This window comes from Melozone crissalis, unplaced genomic scaffold, assembly GCF_028551555.1.
Source record: "Melozone crissalis strain CALT ecotype California unplaced genomic scaffold, PUWL_Pcris_2 ptg000005l_1, whole genome shotgun sequence".
Classification (NCBI taxonomy): domain Eukaryota; kingdom Metazoa; phylum Chordata; class Aves; order Passeriformes; family Passerellidae; genus Melozone; species Melozone crissalis.
The window spans coordinates 53,206,275-53,226,522 of record NW_026535783.1 but is presented as its reverse complement, the minus strand read 5'-3'; the positions used below and the strand labels follow the sequence as shown (position 1 = coordinate 53,226,522).

Here is a 20,248-nt window from a genome sequence, read left to right as displayed (position 1 = left end):
GAAAATAGCTCAGGAGGTGAAACCCATCCATACTGGCAGGCTCCACCTAGGCTGGCTTGAGTCTCACACCATGGCTGTCTGTAGCATGAAATATGTACCACAGCTGTCTTGGATCCATCACTTGCATTCACATTTCAGAGCTTCACCTCCATTTTCTGTGCCTTCTGTCGCAGCAGACACAGTTCATGCCACGTAAGGCAAAACAAGAGACATTGCCAATGCCTCAAGAAACTGCCACCCTCAACTCAATTTCTCTCCCCAGTGCTTTTTGCAGACAGGTGTGAGGTACATCAAATCCTCTCCTGATGGTCTACAGGAGGGAGTAAATTAAAAGAGCAGTTAAAGCACATTTCCTGTTGGCTACAAAGGAGAAATATGGAATTGCTTTTGCTGTCTTACATTATTAAACAGGTACACTGGTAGAACTGTTATCCACAGTTATGACCTAATTCTGCTCGTTCCTTGGTCTACTACATCCAGGTTCTTTTTCACAGAAAAGACTAAAGAGTAATGGTGAAAATCATTCCACAGAAAAAAATGCAGTGAACCTGTAAGTCGTTTTGTTGTTACTGTTCTGAGTAAGTGTCACATTCCAATTAACACAGGTTTTCTTTAATTAAGATACTGTAGATTTATTAATTCGGTCCTCAGTACAAACAAGCTCTGAATTTCTAACATATAGCACAAGAAAAGAAGTAGATTTAAATCAACATGATCAGATTTCAACAAACACAAAGAAGCAAAAGGAACAATGACAATGATTGTTTATCTTCTTTCACAGACTTCTAAGGTAAGGATGCAAACATGACTCCAGTCTGGGTTGAAGAAAAGACTTTGGTCTTCAAGGCTGCTTCAGGAGCACAAAAATTTAAAGAAACAAAACCCATATTAAAAAAAAAAAGTGCTTCTGCAGCCTATAACAGAAGCTATAGCATCTTCTTGTGAAACACAAATGACAATGTCAAAAGTGTGTTTTGGTTGGGTTTAGATTCTGGGTTTTTTCCCAAACGTTAAGCTTCTTTAAGTGACTTCTCAACTCACCAGAGTGGTTCAAGTTTTCACACACATAACCTCCATAAAGTTGAAGAAACAGCAAAACAGGGATATAAAATCAAATCAGAATGAATTAATATTCACTGCGCGAGCAGTCAGTAAATGCTTAAGACAGAAAGTATTAGCAACCCATTGATATGTATGAAACAGTTGCTTTTTAGCTTTTTTTTTTAATTCAGTGAAAGTAGCTATTTTACCTCATCAATATCTGAGCACGTAACTCCATTTCCCGTGAGTCCTTCAGGGCAGGGCCCACACTGAAATCCTTCTGCTGTTTCCACGCACCTCACTCCCCTGAAGCAGGAATTAACTTCACATTTCGGTTTCGTGCGCCTAGGAAGCTGAGTTGGAAAACTCACAGTGCCTAAACCTTTAATGCAGAGAGAACAACAGTTTCAGTGGTTGAAAGAAATGTTCATCATGGCTCTCAGCTGGCAAGCATTCTGAAGAAATTCCCAAGACACTTCATGTCCCTGCACTGTGCCGCTGCTGCCAACAGCTGTGCTGTGGCTGAAAGACTCCATCCTAGGAATGGCTCAGGAACTTACTGTGTCCCCAGCAAGGGGAAATTGAGGCTCATTCATATGAGGTTCATGTGCTTCTCCTGGATACATATGGGAGTCTTCCTTCTAGGTCTGTCCTAAAACAGACCTGCTGCTGGCCAGGGCAGGCAACTCTGAAAGCCTGTGACCTCAGATCAAGGGACTCAAGCATAAGGTACAAATATAGAGCATTTCTCTGGCTAAATTAGTAACACCACAACTCCGTAAGAAAAACAATGTTCTGGATTCACAACAGTATCTCTGACAGTCTACAAATAAGAATAAAGAAGGAGCAGCAGGCAGCCCACAAACACAGCAGGACTATGCAAGTACACAGGCTTAGGTGCACAGAGACTAGCCAAAGACAGGTCCTTCTGAGACCCTGGCAGGTACAGAACCTTGGTACAAGTGCATGTAGGAATTTGACTTTTCCTTTGGCACTTACATATAAAGGTTACCCTGCCTAGAGCTTAACTTGAGTTTTGATGAGGCTGACAGACGAGAGAATAAATCAGCTAAAAGGCCTGATGAGTTTAAGACCTTCCATCTCACACAGTAAGGGAGTGTATTGGTCTTTATACTGACTGCTCTTCTGTACTAATTGTCAGTTGTATGTGATGCAGGAGGGCCACACAGTAGCATTTAGAAAGTATGCACTTTTTCATTTAGAGAAAAGCTGAAGACCACCTTTTGGGTCTTACTGCTGTTAACCAGTGACTGATTACTCAGAATCAGACAAACTTCAGGTGGACTGCAAAGGATCTTCCTCAGACTCATAATGCCAGCCAGAGCAGAATATGCCTTCTCCCTTGTTCTTCTACTAAGATTGTGCATGAGATAGCTGGGAGACAGTGCCTCCCTCCACTGGAACATGTGGCACAGCTTTGTGTCAGAGTGAGAACTGACAGTACAGCCTGAGTGACACTGCTTGGTTTAGTGGCATTTTATCCCCCAATAGGTGATTGTTGGGTCTGTGGAAGCTTTTTCTCTAATGAAAATCTATTTTAAATTTGTGTCCAAATACAAATACACCCAGAACTTTGGACACAGTAAATTTTAAAAAGTACTTTTTAGAAACCACATAAAGCTAATGTGATCAATACTAGTTTTAAAACAACTCTAATATCTTCTAGATTATCAGCAATAACAGGAATACTCACCACATGCTTGGCACTCAGCTATGGTATTTCTCAGAAAAGTTGTTTCTTTGACCTTGAGAATATAGAAAATCAATGTTATTTAGGTACAGATAGTTACAGTTTGCACCTGGCTGAGAGAGGAACTATTAGTCCCCAAGATGCCACTCAAACCATGCAACACAGGTAATTGGTCTTAAATGAGATGCAGTTTGTACTCCATAAAACTAAGGATATGGATAATGGATGTACTTAGGTTCAGCCTTCATCAAAGGTCCAAAGGTCCTTGTTTGACCAAAGGAATGTGCCACCAGCAATTTCAGTTCTGTCGCCCACCAGCAAGTGAAACAAATGCAATTTCACTCCATGCAACAGACTCACAACTATCTAATAGTGGGTGAGGATGGCTACTCTACTTCCTCACCAGACAATAAACTTTCTGGATCTGAATAAGCAAGCCCCATACACCCCCCCATTCAATGATCCTCCCTTGCAAGCAGAGGGTACCAGGACCCATACGGTTATTTCTTCTGGATTGTGTCATGCCTTCAGGGCAATAACTCCACACAGGAGTTTACTGCTTACCACGCGCTGAAGTCTGTGCTGACTCTATCAAAGGAGCAAAACTGGGATTTCACACCAAAGTCTCTATACATTACCTGTTGTCTAAGAAGGTCTTTCACATCTCCCAGTAGTTGGTTCATCTGCATCATCTGACCCATCAGCTGCCTATTATAATCACCTGCAGGGAAACAGCAATGAAAAAGAGTGCACAACATAACTTTTGTTCATTTGTCATGGTAATTTCGGAGATAGAAGATAGAAACGCCATGAAGAGCCACAGAGGACAGACACTACTGTTATGCAAGCCCTGTAGAAATCATCAGAGCAAACATAGTATTTACCTCAAATTTTCTTCTACCATTACTTCAGTGTTAAGGCTCTCCTGGGCAACTAAGGCCACCAGTGCTAGTGGTTCCTCCCAAGGTCTGAGACCAGCAACCCTGAGTGAAAACCTCAGGATTTCAGAACTGGGTATTTGTGATAACTTATTTGGGGCAGGAGGGCAAGGTGAGGCCATGAAGTATGTGTGCATGCAATGGGAAGACACCCTGAGCAAATGTATTCCCTGTCACAGAATCAGAGCCACAGACTCACCAGTGTTGGAAGAGAGCTTTAAGATCACGCAGTCTAACCATCCACCCAACACTACCACCGTGACCCCTAAACCACTAAACCATCAGCTCAGCACCAGATACAGCCAGCATCTGAACACCTCCAGGTAATTCCACCACCTCCCTGGGCAACTTACTCCAATGCCTGACAACCCCAATAATGAAAAACTATTTCTAATATCTAAGTTGAATCTCCCCTGCCTCAGTTTAAGGCCATTTCCTGATGTCCTCCTACTGCAGGCATGGCAGAAGAGACCGGCACCCACCTAGCTATACCCTCCTCTCAGGTGGTTGTAGAAAGCAATGAAGTCCCCCTGAGCCTCCTCTTACGGAGGCTGAACAAACCCAGCTGCCTCGGCTGTCCCTCATATGACATATTTTCTGCTCCTTTCACCAGTTTTGTTGCCCTTCACTGGACACACTGCAGCACCCCAATCTCATATTTAAAGTGAGGGGCCCAAAACCGAACACAGGATTTGAGGCACAGCCTCACCAATCCTGAGTACGGGGGGTTGATTACTTCCCTGGTCCTGCTAGCATAGCACAGTTGTAACCACTACTGATTCATACATATTTTTCAAAGTGAAGTTACCCAGCTTTCTGAGGAAGCTCACTGTGAAGCTCTGAGAACACATCAACAGTGCCTGCTCTGACAAAACAGTGTTTTTAGTAACTGCAACAGTCACTTGTCTTTTCTTCTCAAAGGCAGCTCGTCACACTGCACAAGTTTCATGGCTGCATTTGCTTCAGACAGGTGCAGACTTTGTATGGACTCACAAAACATCTACTCAACACACTGTGAACGCACACCAGAAGTCAGCCTTCAACACCAAGTAACCAATTAAAGACCTCTAAAACAAGACCAAAAGTTACATCTGTAATGAGCCATAGGGAAGGACCATATCAAACCCAAGATCTTCACAGGAGATTTTAAGATCTTAAATGAAACACTGGCTTTCAGACAGTGACAGAGAAGAAGCAGAAAGCGTGTTTAGCGCAGTAGCTTGTAGTTGCTTCTCTTTGCAGCTTACTTATGAATTTGTACCTCTCAAGAAGAAGATATTTGTTTACTTCTCTAAGACTGTGTCTAAAAACAAACTTCACAAATATATGCTCTTCCACAGTCTAGGCAGGCAGGATATTTTGATATTATGCCTGATAGCTTCAGGGAGGTTTATTCATATGTTATTTTTGTGAGTACTGAAAGCTTATATGAAAAATGCATCTCTTAATGTTTACCTCATTGTTTTGTACTTCAAAGCATGTCTAACTGTTTCCAAACATTCTAATGGGAACCATCCAAATCCTCACACACTGCGTTTTCTTCACTTTGTATTTTCTCATCCAAACACTGAACAAGTTTGAAGTCAGGAATCACCTGTTCCAGAGCCTGCTTCTGTTCTAGTCCTAACCTTGCCATATTTTTATTTAGGTGACAACAGCAGGACATAATATCATGGGTATTTCAGAATCCCATAGTGGAACCTGGCACAGGCTGTCAGGCCAGATACTGGGGTCTGTTCTTGTTTTATTTGTAAAACAAAGGCTAATTTAGGCATTATTGGTTGAAACCTGAAAAAAATTCTCAAGACTTTTTCAAACCTGAAAAAAATTCTCAAGACTTCTCAAAGACACCAAGTTCAGATGGTGTCTTTTGGCTAGCATCTAAATCAAAACCAGACCTATTCTGTATTTAAGTTTTGCAGACTGCTGAACATTAAGGTGGACTCAATGGGTAAACTGCCATGAACTACATGCCCTGTGTGCAAATTTAGACAGAGCAGAAACAGCTGAATACCCCTGGTTTTGGGTTTTTTCCTTTCATTAAAAGTAATTCCAACAGCAGGCCCCACTTGCAGCAGAATAACCAATGCTTAGGGATAAGTACTCAGAGAGGCTTTTAAGGAACTGTCAGTCCACAATACAGTGGATCCAGGAGAAAGCAGGTAAGCAAAAGGTACCAGCAGGAAGCTATACAGTTATCTAGCCCTTCCATGTAGCCTCTCTCATCCATACCCCTAACGTCTTATAAGGCAACTCCCCAGTTCAGCTACTCCATAGCTCTATGTTCTTGAATCACTAACAATATGATTAACAGAGCGGATTTCACAGTAATAACTAAGTTCAGACTGCTCTTAAGTATTACTGACCAACTGGGAACTGAAGTCCCCATCTTTCTCTTGCCAGGATGTTGCAGTATAGATCCAGCTTTGTTCCACAGCCAACTGGCCCAGACATGCACAAACAATAGCCACAGTGAAACACCTCACAGCTATTGCTTCTTCCTCTCTTTAGAAACAACAGCTCTCTGGCTCAAGCAACACATTTGCTCCTGTCTGTGTCATTCAAATCCTGAATTGTCATTCTAAGAGAATGACACCCATAGAATCATGGAACAGCCTGAGTTGGCAGGGACTCATCAGGATTATCGGGTCAAATCCTGGCCTGCATGGGACAATCCCAAGAATCACACCACGTGCATGAGAACATTGTCCAACTTCTTGAGCTCTGGAAGATTGTGGTTTCTTGACTAGAGAGCAAACCAGGACTATAGAACAGATGATGGCTAACAATAAAAAACGTTTCTGAACAGCCTAAAATCTTTCACCAAAGAAGCTGTATGTACAAGTTTTATGTGGAATTAAGAAGAGGCAGGTTCCAAGTAAACAGAAGGAAATATTCCTCAGATATGTGATAAATTTCTTGACAATGCATTTAAAATTGACTGGACAGATTCATGGACAAAAACATGTATTGAATACAAAGCACAAAGACATCACCACTGAGTCAAGAGCTCTGAATACCATGAACTGGAGAACAGTGAAGCGTTCAGAGAAAGCCACACTCTCCCTTCCATTATTCTCTTGCCCGTGGGTCTATATTGACATACTGTCTCTAACAGCAACTTGTTTAAAGAATCTTTGGTCCGGTGCAATATAGCTTTTTATTTTTTAATACTTTGTCAGGTTCAGGTACCCTACATGAGCTATACAACCTCCTAAGACCCCTCAGGACCACAATGATCATGTGATGATGATCACATGCAGTGTACTAATCTCATCTACAAAACCCAGTGCACCTTGCATTCTAATTTCCTACTCAAACACAAAACCCCAAATATACATCTTCAGCCTGTGTCTGATCATCATAATCTCATCCCACTGCTTAGGTGTCTCAGCCTCACAGACTGAACATGGAGGTAATGCTTCTGTGAAAGCAATGAGCAAAAACCAGGCACACAGTCAAAGCCATGTACAGTTATTAAGGTCCAAAGCACTCTTGAGGATCTTCCAATTAATATGAAAGCACAGATTTTTACCAAGACATTAGGTCTTACCTCCCCCTATACAGCTGAACAGTTCCATTCCAGCTTTTCATGGAAGCAGGCACAAATTGACATTATCTGATATACCATTGCCATAGAAAGGCATCATGATGCATAAACCAAGTTCAAGGCAGACAAGTTAAAATTGCTGTTGGAACACCCATCTTTTCTTTTGGTGGATTAGACTATGTAGACTTTGGATGTATTTATGTGAGTAGTTGGGTTGTTACTATTATTATTATTATTGACACTAATTCCATTTGAAAGTTAAAAGCAACTGAATTTGAGAGTCTAAGCCAAGTGGAGGCAGCCACAGAAAGATAGTCTGTCTGTATATTACCATTTGCATTATTGATTAGTGAGAAAAAGATAAAAATGAGAAAGCTGCAAGTTTGTCATTTGGAAACCTGCCGTGGGAGAGCTGACAGTTTTTGCAGAAGGAAACACTGAATTACCATTCTGTTTCAAGTTCGAATGCCTGTTGGTCTAGTGAAAAAGAGAGAGTCTGGAGAATAAAATTAATTTTTAATCTAAGTGTATCTAAGTTAAGAAGCAAGGAAATAGAAGTATCTGGAACTAAGGATTTACATAGATAAAAGGTAGACCAGATTTTGTTACCACTGCAATGGTGCCTACATTCATGTGGCATACCCAGGATCCTCTCACAAAATTTCTGCACCTTGTCTCTGTTCTTATCAAAACTATCAGTGCTGCAGGGTTAGGCTTGGCAGGGGGACAGGAAAGGTTACAAGAGAAAACATACCATTTTCAAAAAACAAACATACCAACAGAAAACAAACATACCAACAGAAAACATTAATCCTGTTTCAAACCTTGAACTGAATTTCCTTCCTATGGTTGTCATATATTAACATATTCCATGCACAGTGTGAACCCCTTCTTCTCCCTCACAGCAGAAAGGCAGATGAACGGAACTAGAATGACTACAGATGGGATAGTCTAGCACAGGTTTTCTGTGTCTAGAGGTCAGGAAGCACCCTCACCTAACACAGGGGATTGCAAGAAGCCTCTGAGCCTTGGCTAAATTGTGGCAGGACTAGCGGCTACTTTGCAATGGTTTTTCCCACATAGACATACAGGCTCTGTAGCCATGGCACAAATGTTTTCTTTAGTCTCCTGCAAGCTTCTTCACACCTTGCTCCTCCCCTCTGGATGACAGTCCAGTGCTCAACAAGAGATTGACACTGAGAGTGTGGATAAGTACGTGGGTAGGTCTTGCTACTCCATTGATCTTCCTTTCACACAACCTATAGCAATGTACCCCATTTAGAGCTACTTCCCATCTGCAATTGTTTGCAATTTGAGTACTTAAAATATTATTAAGCTGACACAAGTAGATTATCATCACAAAAATTTGTCTTCCAAATTAGGCTAAAAAACCTCTTTTAATCATGACAGACTTGTCTTTCACTAAAACAGCAGATCATTGTTTTATCACCAGCAACAGTTTAATCTCCAAACAGAGCTATTTCTAAAACATTTACAGGAAATTGTCATAGCTATAATTTAGTCAAATAATTGTTATTATTTGACTATAGGCTTTTTCACATTTTCAGTATTCATCACATTAGTTTCCTTGCACTGGTATCATTAAGAATAATTTTAACTCCCAGTTGCAGGCCTTACCAGTGTACTGAGGTACAGGCTCAATTTGTTGAAGAAAACAATCTTGCAGGTTTCCCACTTCAGCAAGGGTTCCTCCAGTTACCAGCTTTAGCTCATCTAGTGTATCCTGGGCTCACAAGAAAAACAGAGCTCACAATTCTGGTACAACAATGGGAAGAATATGAAATATCAGACAAAGCAAATTAATTTTTTTAAGAGAGGGAGTCCATTTCCTAAGCATGCAGAGGTCCTACACCATTCCCTTCAGGACCACCCATGACCATTTGAACTGTATAAAATCTCTAGTCTTAGCCTTGCATATTTTCATATAGCTGTAGTTTTATTTCAAACTCTTTTTTTTTACTGTTCTAATTAATAAAATTTCACATACTAGAAGTTCCCATATTTCTGTGGCATATGATTTTGCTTTCAGTGCATCCAAAGCTGTGGTTTTTTCCTCTCCTCTCAAACAGGTACACATATTCATGTCAGGAATATGGGCACATCAGTAATTCTCCATAAAAACAGGCTCACTTTCAAGCCTGTAATGAAACAAAGTAAGTGGGAAACCTTGGGGGGCAGAATGCCTTTGTACCTTCTAATAAGTATTTTTGATTAATGATGATGGAAGATGCTGTGGAAGACACTGTTTATCTCAGACTGCTTATAGGGAGACGACAGGAAGCTTTATCAACTCCTGCTTGGCAGACAGAGGAAGAAAAGCTATTGCAGTCAAACAGATGAAGGTTTCACTCTGGCACCAAGAGTCCTCCCTTCTTTTGTCTTTTTTAGTCTTTTGGCATATCATGAAGAGGAAAGCCACCTACACAGACAAGCATTGCTCATACAGGATAGCTGTAAAAAGCCATTGAAAAGCTGCTCTTACTGCATTAGCTGAGTCCTTACAAGAAGTCTACTCCCCAAAAAACAGCTAGATTGAAGTGAAGGAGGCAGTAGGTTTTTAAAATTTTATTTAAAAAGCTAAAAATTATGTCTAAAACAAATAGCATAAATATTATAGGGTTTATGTGAGCTAAGATTTCACCTGCTCCATAGGAGCTTCTATTTACATTTATTTCACAACTTAATATTAAAGTATTACTGTAGAGAGCTTGGCTGCTGTGAGGACTGAGGTTGGAATTCAGTGATCCAGAGGTTCAGTGGTGATCCCTCTAAGTCCTCAGCCTGCTCCCAGTTTCCATGCTCACCTGTGGCTTCTCTTGGAGAGTGCGCAACTCAGCTGCCACCACCTTCTGAGACAGTGCTGAAAATGGTTTTGGCAAGTCCTCAATGGCACCTACTTGCAGGCAGTCCAGATACAACTCTATAGTGCTCACTCCCTGCTGCAGACCACTCAGCCACAAGATGACAGCATGGGGTTTCCCATCAGCCAGCTGGATGTTGCTAAAGATCACGGAATTCAGCCTTCCATCACTCTTCAGATAGCGCAGCACCGCTAGGACAAAACACACAGAAGGACTATCAGAGAGTAGCAGACAGCCCAAGGCTGATCAAGGAACATCCTGTGGAAATCTGCAATTGCTCTGGTATTTTTCCACATGTCCACTTCTGCAAATGCATCCCATATGCAGACACAATGGTAATAATAAATGGGACACTGACTCTCGAAGCAGCACTAGCAGGATGCTTGCATGACATTTGTGAAACTCTGCTGCCTGTGCTGAGTTTTCCTCTGCTTTGTCCAAGCTTCCCTAAATGGCATAACCAAAGTCACTTTACAGGCCTTAATGTGCTAAAATGCAAGTGGTAAAGTCACAGGGCATAGCAGGCAGCCTCCAGTCAGCACTTTGGTATGTACACATCTGACAGAAATACTCTGGAGCAGAAGCGTACAACTAGAAAATCAATTGTAGTGATGCATACTGCATACAGTGAAGCTGTCTAAGAGTGCATCCAAATGCATAATTAAAAATCAAAGGAAGCATCTTTCCAAACCAATAACCTGCACTTCTCTGTAACAAACACTCAGTAAAACCAAAGTATAATACAGAAAAGACATAGTCCACTCCTAGGGATGACTAAACTTTTTCTCAGCTCTTTTAAAAAGCCTTAGTGACTGATCTACCTGACAAAAATTCTCATTTCATTAAGTAAAATTCACCATCAAAAAAAGCCCACAACAGCAGACAAATACTCTTACAATAAATGCCTGCTGAGTAATATTGAAAAGAAAGTCTCTTTCCTAAGGAAATTGGATAGTAAGCTAGAATCTGTGAGCCAGATCTCTAGGATCAGCTAGCTAGTTCTCTCCACAAAATCTCTCCCTGGCTCTCCAACTGCATATCGGCAGAAGCAACAAGCTGAATGCATCCGGACAGTGCATAACTACCCTGCAAAATCAGACAGACCTTCAAAGACCCTGCTGATCACCAGCTGACAGCCTCTTATTTCCTGATAATAATAGTTATGTGCATGAGGAATCAAGCTGCAGAGACATGAGGCATCTAAATATTTATGTGCTGGCTCTTGCTAAAGTCTGAAATTCACAGATGGCTGCTACAGTTGTGTCAAGCAAGAGCTCACAAATGATCTGACACTAAGTCAACCAAAAATTGTGGATATAGTGGAGGTAAAAGCTCATACTAGCTTTGGACCTAATAACAGCTACTTACTGAAACCATCCAATTTCTATTCATTTAACAAACTACCTTCCCATCTTTCCACTACTAATAAAATTGCTTTGATGCTATGATACCTGTTTGTTGGTGACCTCCCAACTTACTGGGACATGCTCCCTAAAATTTTTTTAGTTCCTCAGTCTGATGATGAAAAAATCCCCAGATTTATACCAGCATGAATGGGGCAGGGTATATCTCCATCTTTGAAGTCTACACCAGTGCTAGAGCCTCAGCAGCTGTGATCAATATCAGGAATGTTTTCACTACTGTCTATGTCAAAACACTGCCAGAGCTGAGATTTCCGCAAAGGTGCATGAGGTCACCAGTAACTCGCTAAAAGGCAGCATTTCTTGGCAAACTCAAAGATACGGCAAGAGAGAGTACACTGCAGGCATTTTATTTATGTGAATATTACGCACGCCTGGCCATATAAAATTGGATCTGGACCCTGCACTCAGAGTGACCAAACACAACAGTACCCTAGAGAAAGAAAGAGGAGATGGAAGCAGGGCCCAGAACAGACCCTGCCAGAATAGTTTCAGGACAAGGAGCAATCAGACTTGGAAAGAAGATCAAGTATTCTTTCCTCAGCCAAAGCCAAATATTCATCTGGTAAACCAGAGTAGGCTTTTGAAGAGAGATTTTCTTGGATCACAGCCTCCACCTCCAAGATTTAACTCATAAAAGCCCTTGCAGTATGTTTGCTGACTGAATATTTTACAGAAATTCATAAGACTGTCACGTAAACTGCTTAAGAAACAAATTTTCTAATTAAAATAGGAGCTGCTTCACAGAATTGTTTAACTGCAACACTTCTATGCACTAACTGCTGTTTGCTCCATACAAGTATAATTAAAAAAGGATAAGAAATCCATGGTTGCTATCTGTCTCTGAAAGACACAATTGTCTACAGTAAGTTTAGCTGTTAACTCAGTAATTCAGACCTGTGCTTTTATAAACATTTAGGTGTTATAAACACATTACTATCAGTTATACCACAATAAAACACAATATGAGGCAACCATTGGGAACAAAACTCTTAAATGTGGCATTTTGAAGAATAACTAAGGTCTGCTTTGAGCTCCCTAAATCAGATTTGGGCGCTAACTAGAAGTAACATGCAGAGAAATACCACAGATATGAAGACCCTGCATTTTGCTGAGATGCCGACACTGGTTCATCACTTAAGCATTGCTGTTCAGTCTTGAGAGGATCATACACAACTCACACACTCCATACTTGCAGCTGACATGACAATCTCGTGGATGTAGTTTAACTTACTGTATGAAGTAGCCATATGGGATCCCTAACACTTCAGAGAAATCATTTGTGAAAACACTGCCTGCCACTTGCTCACCGCCATATGCCTTAACCAAGGGGCTCTAAAGTAACAAGGAGGCAAAGAAATCCAATGAACTGTCTTACTGCAAAAAGCCTCCCTCTCTTTGGCCAATCTTTTACATCAACCTGATGGTAAATCCTTTACATCAAATAGGTTACAGATGTCCCCCATCTACTCAACACTGGTCACTGACAGGACAAGTTGCTTCATGCTGCGTATGCATAGGCCATTATTGCATTTGTCCTGTCACACAGATGTTACTCAAACACCAAACCACCGAGGACAAAACCAAAAGAAGCCATGTAACTTTCCACCAGAAACACTCTAACAGGCTTAAGGGACTGTCACGTAATCACACAGACAGTTTGGAAAATCAGTTTGACATGTTCAAACTTGTATGTAAATTCACACATTTGTGCATATACATGTGTTCCTATATATATATATGTACAACATTTGCACACATAGTTGTACATGTGTGAGAGGGAGAGGGAGTATGTGTAATTTATCATTTATTTAGCAATTAGGTAAGTCTGTGTTGGGAATTATATGGCACTTTTGATAAGGTTGTGTGACCATGTATTACCCATTCCCTACACACACACAGCTCTTATTCCCTTACCTCAGAAGGATTTTGGAAGACCTGATAAAATTACCAATGTTTTATTGAACTCATTTCCCAACCATGTTTAATGAAAAGGCATGCTTTTCTTCTTTTGCAACATATTGAATAATTTCCCTATGCAGAAACTGAAATTTCTCAGTAGAATTTCACAGTATATTCAATTCAGCTAATTACTTGGTAGCAAATTACTATAGCAGTGGTGAAGTCAATGCAGCAACAATAATGTACATAAATTAACAATCAATGATAAATCAATAAATAAATCAACAAAAAAATCAATCAATACATCAATGATCTTTCACTGAACCTTAAAATTGCAGTATATCCCAGATCTGGTTTACAGATCAATAAAACTATTATTATTATTTCAAAAGTGCTGCAGTTCCTACTTTGATTCGTGGCTAACGCTTTATTTCATGCAACAGATCTCGTAAGTTCCAGGAATATTTGTCTTGCGTAGTCACATCTAACCTCCAGGGTCATTGGAACAAGAACCTGCCTTTCATATGCATGAGGCAGCATGTGCGTGTGTCCCTCGCATTCCTGGGTAATAAGAACCAGTGTTTGTCCCTAGGGAAAAAAGGAAAAAAAAAAGACCAAACCAAATTGTCTCCTTGCTCCATACTCCATGTCTTTTTTCTCCTTTCTCAGCATTGCTCAGAGTAAGCACAGCAGCCAAAGTGAAGATACCAGCTGATTGTCAGGTCAGTTTTCCCCGGCCAGGAGAGAGCAGCATCAAGGAGATGAAGGAAAGAGATGAAGGGGTGAGAGGGGATGTGAAAAGTGACACTATGCAACAGGAATGACTCAAGCACAAAGGTTAATCACACAGTTGTCAACATTCATCTGTCACACACCAGTGACTATGGATCCAACACCAGTTATACCATACACATTCCAAGCAACTCACCTTTACTCATTCGTCCCATTACCGTAAATTCAAAATACTTGCTGTTGTCAGCTGATGAATATAGGCCAAAAACAGTGGCTGTACTCTTTGGCTGTAATTTGAACGTTGAAAGCAAGTAAACTTCATTCAGCATAGGATCCCCAAATGCTTGTTGCAAGAAGTTCAGTACCACTCGCTTGTTTGAATAAGGAAGAAGATCAAAAACTGAGGGAAAAAAAGCAAATTTCAACAGAAAATTAAATATAATAATGACCAAAGAAGAATGATATTTGAAGCCACATATTGGAGATTGTACACCCTTCCCACCAAAAAAAAATAAAAGTTATCAATATGATGATCATCTGTAAATATCATGAAGTTCAAATCCCTGGCACTGGAAGGGCTATCTCAAGCAACCTGGTCTAGTGAAACATGTCCCCATAGATGCAGGGTAAGTGTGGACAAGGTGGTGCCTGCCAGCTACAGCTATGATATTCTATAATTCTATCAAAATATCTATAGTTTGTTGCAACTATTTTAACTATTTTTATTTTTCAAAGGAATTATTGATAAGTTACTAACATAGAAATAACCAGTTTTCAAATTGAGGTATGCAAATATTTTTAGGTAGATATCAAAGGTGCTTCTCTTCTGAGGATCCATCTCAACAGAAAGCTTTTAAACCTACTTCTGCTTTCATAAATTCAGATATTTGTGTTCACATTTCAATTAGATAAGGATTCAGCATTAAAATTTTCAGACAGATTTTCAGAGTGCTCATCCTTTGATAGCTTTTGCAGAACACCAATTAAAATGCCAAAAAGCCAGGTAAGGAATACAATGTTCACAACTTTCTCACTTCACTGAGTTTCCAGAATATATATTATACAAATAAGACTCATCTTTCCTTTCTGGCAAAGAAAACAAAGAAATACAGGCCTGACAAAAAACAAAACAAAACCCACAAACCCTGAAGGCATAGCGAATGCTCTTTCAAATTTTTATTTTAGTTTTTCCACAATGCATCAGCAAAGAGTCTATGATTTTACACATATATAAGTCAGCTATGTCCTTTACGGCATTGAAACAATGAAGTGGGGTTTTCTTCAATGTTCCCAAATCCACGACATCTCCAAACTCAATAAACGCTTCTGTTAGGTTTCTTGATTATCTCCTTTTCCAACCCACTGCAATTCAAGCAGTATATATATTATACCCTGGCAGTAAAGTTTGATAAATGATTTTGCACAAGTGTCGTTTAAATACAAGAGCACACTGAGCCATTGTATACCACTGAGACTCCACAGGCCTACCATAGCTTGGCCATATTTTTCTCCTACTCTGGAACACTACTGTAGAGCTCTCACTAGAGAAGAGTTGTAACACCAGGCAGATGGCAAAGGCACATTGTGCCTTAGCTTGATTCAAGTGGTTGTACTAATAAGTTTTGTTTCCCAGGCTGAAAAAACACCGGTGGACCTTTTCAGATGATCCTTGTCTATGCAGCACAACCCCGAAGCTGTTGCTGTGTACAAGGTGATGAGCTCATCCTACCATTCCAGTGTTTCCGTAAGTTACGCACAGGAAAAGACTGAAGAGCACTCAAAGAACAACCACATGGGCACGCAGACCTTGCCACAGATATGCGGGAAACCCTGTTCCCTTATACTAGAGTGTGGGTTCATGCTGCTCCCATCACTCATTCTGAAGCATCCACTCATTTAGACACTAATGTTATTTCCAAAAAAAGAGAAAAAAAGAAGACCATTTTCCCTTCATTTCATGAAGTCATTGAAGTAATCTCTGAAGTCTACACTTACATTTGGTCTAAGGATCTCATGACTCTACGCAGAATTTTCTGGACACACTACAAAAAGTATCAGGCCCTTGACTTGCATGCACTAGTAGTACTGCTGTCAAACAACTAAGACATATAAATGTAGGGTGGACTTGGTCAAAAGACTTCTCCTTCATTAAGTTTCAGATTTACAGCATATCAGGACAACCACTGCTCCCACTGAAAGCAGGGACTTGGAAAGCAGAAGCAAAAGGCTGGGTGCCTCATCACACTTAGTGCAGAGAGAGTAGAGCAACTGCCCACATAAGAGACTGAAATGCAACTCACTACTCTGTACAACAGCATTTTACAAGGAACAGCCATTCATAAAATACAGCTGTGTTTCCTCAGCTGGAGCAATGCAATACAACACCAAAAACTTTGAGAGCATGAAATATAGTACAAAATATATACATTTTGTTCAGTTCTGGGTCTATTGGCTGAATTTCTATCAATTTCTGTGATACTCATTAATCTAAGCTAGAATCCCTTCAAAATATTACAAAAGTAATGCCTAAACACTGTGAAACATCTGTCTAATGTTACAGAAAACATTTATTGAAATTTTTGTTATTTGCATATTTAAATTAATCCTCAAATTGGTTTGGCAGTTGTGTTCCACAGAGCACAGTGCCTCAGCCAGATCCTTTAGCACCATGTTATCAAAATCTTTCCTGGAATATCTTCACTGGCTAGTATGTGGATGCATTACATGATCAGATCCATCCTCAAGTACAATGCTACACATATGCTAGCAAATGTAGCTAGCAGAAGAATGAGGAGGCTATGAAAATTCATTTTACATCCTTAGCAGAACAGGCAAAGAGAGACAACTCTTGGCCATTATAGAGACAATTATTTGTTTGGAAGAAACAGGGAAAAAAGATCACAAAGATGTGACATCTCATTTTTTTGAAGAACCCTGTCTCTTTGTTCCTCTCAGTGCAAAGGCAGACTTGAAAGCAAATGTATAGAATACGACTGCCAAAGTTGAAAAGCACAAGCAGCTGGTTCTAATCCATGCAATGGACTGAAAACTCCGACATGCCTTCATGCCTTCAAGCACGAGTGTGCATACCCACTGGGCTAAACTGAGCCCGCTCGTGAGACAGACCAGGAATTCCCTCCTGCACCTTCCTTCTGTGGTTTTTAAAATAGAGCTGCTTACCCTCCTAGCCAAATGCTAACAAGGGATGAGCTACATGGTGAGACAGTGGCAAACCACACCTTGGAAATCTGCCCAAACCCATCAAGGCAGGCTTTTCAGATGAGAGCTAGAAGACATGACAGAAAGTGCTAGGATGAGGAAGCATGGAGGAGCGAAATTAGTGACACAGGAGAGCATGGAACTTAAAGTACCCCTTATTTTCTCTAACTCTGTTGCCATATCACACCAGCTTTTTGAGACCTTCTAAGGCTGTTTTCTGGTCACACCTAATCATAGCTGTAGATATAAACACTACTCCACTACTGTTCAGCACTTTTCAAGGCAATTATTAATGGCTTAGACACTTGGAGTGAAATCCTAACCCCTACCACAACAATTTCCCACTGACCACAAGAAGCTGAAAGCATCCCTTGTTGAGAGTGGAGTGGCCACTGCCCCTGACAAGTTAGAAAGCTGGCCACTGCCCCTGACAGGTTAGAAAGCTGGCTTTTTTCTAATCTGGTAATACGCAACTTGTCGTTACAAAAATTCTCTGAAATGTCTTCACATCATAAAGATCTACAACAAAGGCTTCTGAAAATATAGTTATATTGTTGTGATCGGCTGTCTTTTAGATCTTAGGTAATAACTGATTGGCGTGTTAAAAATAATTCTGTAAGGCAGAGGAGGGGGTTAAAAATGTAGCGAAAACCACAAGCAGCCTTAAGGTTCTTGGAGTAGCACGAAGTTGCACTAACTGCTGCACTCGACAGCCGAGCTGGCTGCAGTCATAAGCTGCTACCGCAGAGTAATACCACCCACTTCGCTCAAGCTCTAAAATACAGCAGCTCCTGACTTACTACGCGCGTAATATTGCCACGGCAATGCTGGGTTTTCCTATGGACTCTGCTATGTAGTAGAGTTTTCCCGGCTTAGAAATTCACTTCTCATTTAGGAGAACTTGCAGCTGGAAAAGGGCTATTCAGATGCTACACGCACCCACCAGCACACCTACAGAAACACTTTTTGCAGGCTGCGTGAGAGCGGCTGTCACCGCCATCTCCTCCGGTCCCCACCGCTAGTCCGGGCGGCTCCGTGGGCGCGCTCTGCGCCCCGACGGGCAGCGGCGGCTCCTGCTGCCCGCCACGGCTCCGGCTCCCCTAGCACCTGCAGAGGCGCTGCCTCTCGCTACCAGGCAGGGCTCCCGGCGAAGGGCAGGGGTCGGGACACCGCAAGCCCAGAGCCTTCCCCACGGAAGAGGGAAAAGGAGAGCGCGCTCCATCGGGGCGCGGGACCCTTACCTCGGGGGGCGGGCGCGGCGGCGCGGCCCGGGCACAGCTGCAGGGCGAGCGGCAGCAGCAGCAGCGCGGCGCCGCGCTCGCACCCCATGGCGGCCGCGGGCCGGGCAGGGCGGCGAAGGACGGCCGCCGCTCCGCACCGGGCCCCGCTGTTTAACGGGGGCGGCCCCGGGGCCGGGCACGGCCGGCGGCCGGCGGCGGGCCATTGGCCGGGGCGGCGGGCGGGGGGCGCGGAGGGGGACGGCCGAGCCCTGGGGGGACCAGGGGGGAGCGCGCCGTCGAAACCCGAGGCGAGAATTGGCACTGATGGAGGTGGCTCGGACAGAACTGGAGATCCTGGCGACGCCCCCCAAAATCAACACCTGTGAGGACCCTGTCTGGAGTCTGCCCTTTGAGGAGCCCTGGAAATTGCAATGTGTTTAATGGTTTTAAATTCATAGTATCACAGAATTAGCGAGATAGGAAAGGACCTGTAAGATCATGGAGTTCAGAGGTTAATAAGCCACTATGCTTACTACCAGTCACAAGAAGATGGCCCCAAAAGTGAACTGGATATGCTTTAAGAGCTGAGTAAGAGTTCTGTAAGTTCAGGGAGGTAAGAGTTCTGTAAGTTCTGCAAGTTAAGGGACGGCAAGTCCAGCGCTGTTACAAGCAGCCCTTCAGAGAACCACCTGCCTGGTGAGAGATGTAGAAGAGTGTCAGAAACATGAAGATAATGCAACCTTGTTCACCCAGTCCTGCTGACTGCAGGATGCTTAACTTTGAGGCTGGCAAAATTTTACTTTAAAATGTCTCTTGTCTCCCTTTCTATGTTCACCAAATGGTGACCATATATTTGTGTCTTCTGACAGCAATACAGCTGTCATCTTTGCAAAGCCCTCTCACAGGTTTCTCTGCCTGCTCTGCAGTCAGGTATTTAGTGTCAGCTGTTGGGGTTTAACATATATTAGAACAGATTCTCTCTCATGCACATCTTAAGTCAAAACAAATGGGCATGCTCTGGTGTGCAGACATGGTCTTGGTAGAAATTTAAATACTCCACTTTTCCTAACTGAAGAGTGTCACTAAAAGGGGTCATGCAGATTGCAGACTGGGGCAAACTGGGCTTCTAGAAGACTCTGACTGGCAAACTGAGGAATGTATCATCTGCTCCTTTGTTTCATTTAAAGAGTTCAGAACCATTGGGAGTGCTCAAACTGACCAGATGGAGACTGTGGAAAAGCAAATTCTCAAACTCAATAACTTAGCCAAAGTAAATTTTAAAAAAACCCTTCTTCTTTCAACTACAACAATTTTCAGCACTGTGTGTTCCCTTAGGATATCATTATCCCATTGTTTGTCCTCTATTTCAGAAAATTCTAGTCTCTGCACTGCTGATGTTAAGAAAGTACAGGAGAAAGGGAGCAAGTGAGAAATTCAAACACATTGTGAGCTTCCTATCCTGCTGCAGAGCTCTCTTTGTCCTGTACATCTCTGTATGTTTCAGCTCTGCTGATGAACCCCTGTCACGTCAGAAATCCAGGAAGCCCTGCCTGGCCCCTTCGCAGCTTGCTATCCACACTCAGTTGGAAAAGTTGGAGCTGTCTGATATTATTTACATCATAAAAAGTAGGG

General features: G+C 41.9%; 1 protein-coding gene across 1 annotated transcript in view; it reads right to left on the bottom strand.

Annotated features, from left to right (window-relative positions):
- Positions 1-14,523, bottom strand: part of THBS4 (thrombospondin 4) — a 35,140-nt gene extending 20,617 nt beyond the window's left edge. The window contains exons 1-6 of the mRNA XM_054283599.1: positions 14,374-14,523; positions 10,066-10,313; positions 8,879-8,984; positions 3,391-3,473; positions 2,756-2,807; positions 1,251-1,423 (exon numbers count right to left, since the gene is read on the bottom strand). Of these exons, the coding sequence (XP_054139574.1) occupies positions 1,251-1,423; positions 2,756-2,807; positions 3,391-3,473; positions 8,879-8,984; positions 10,066-10,313; positions 14,374-14,506 (795 nt within the window). The 5' untranslated portion in view covers positions 14,507-14,523. The remainder of the gene's footprint in view (positions 1-1,250; positions 1,424-2,755; positions 2,808-3,390; positions 3,474-8,878; positions 8,985-10,065; positions 10,314-14,373) is intronic.
- Positions 14,524-20,248: the final 5,725 nt, after the last annotated feature.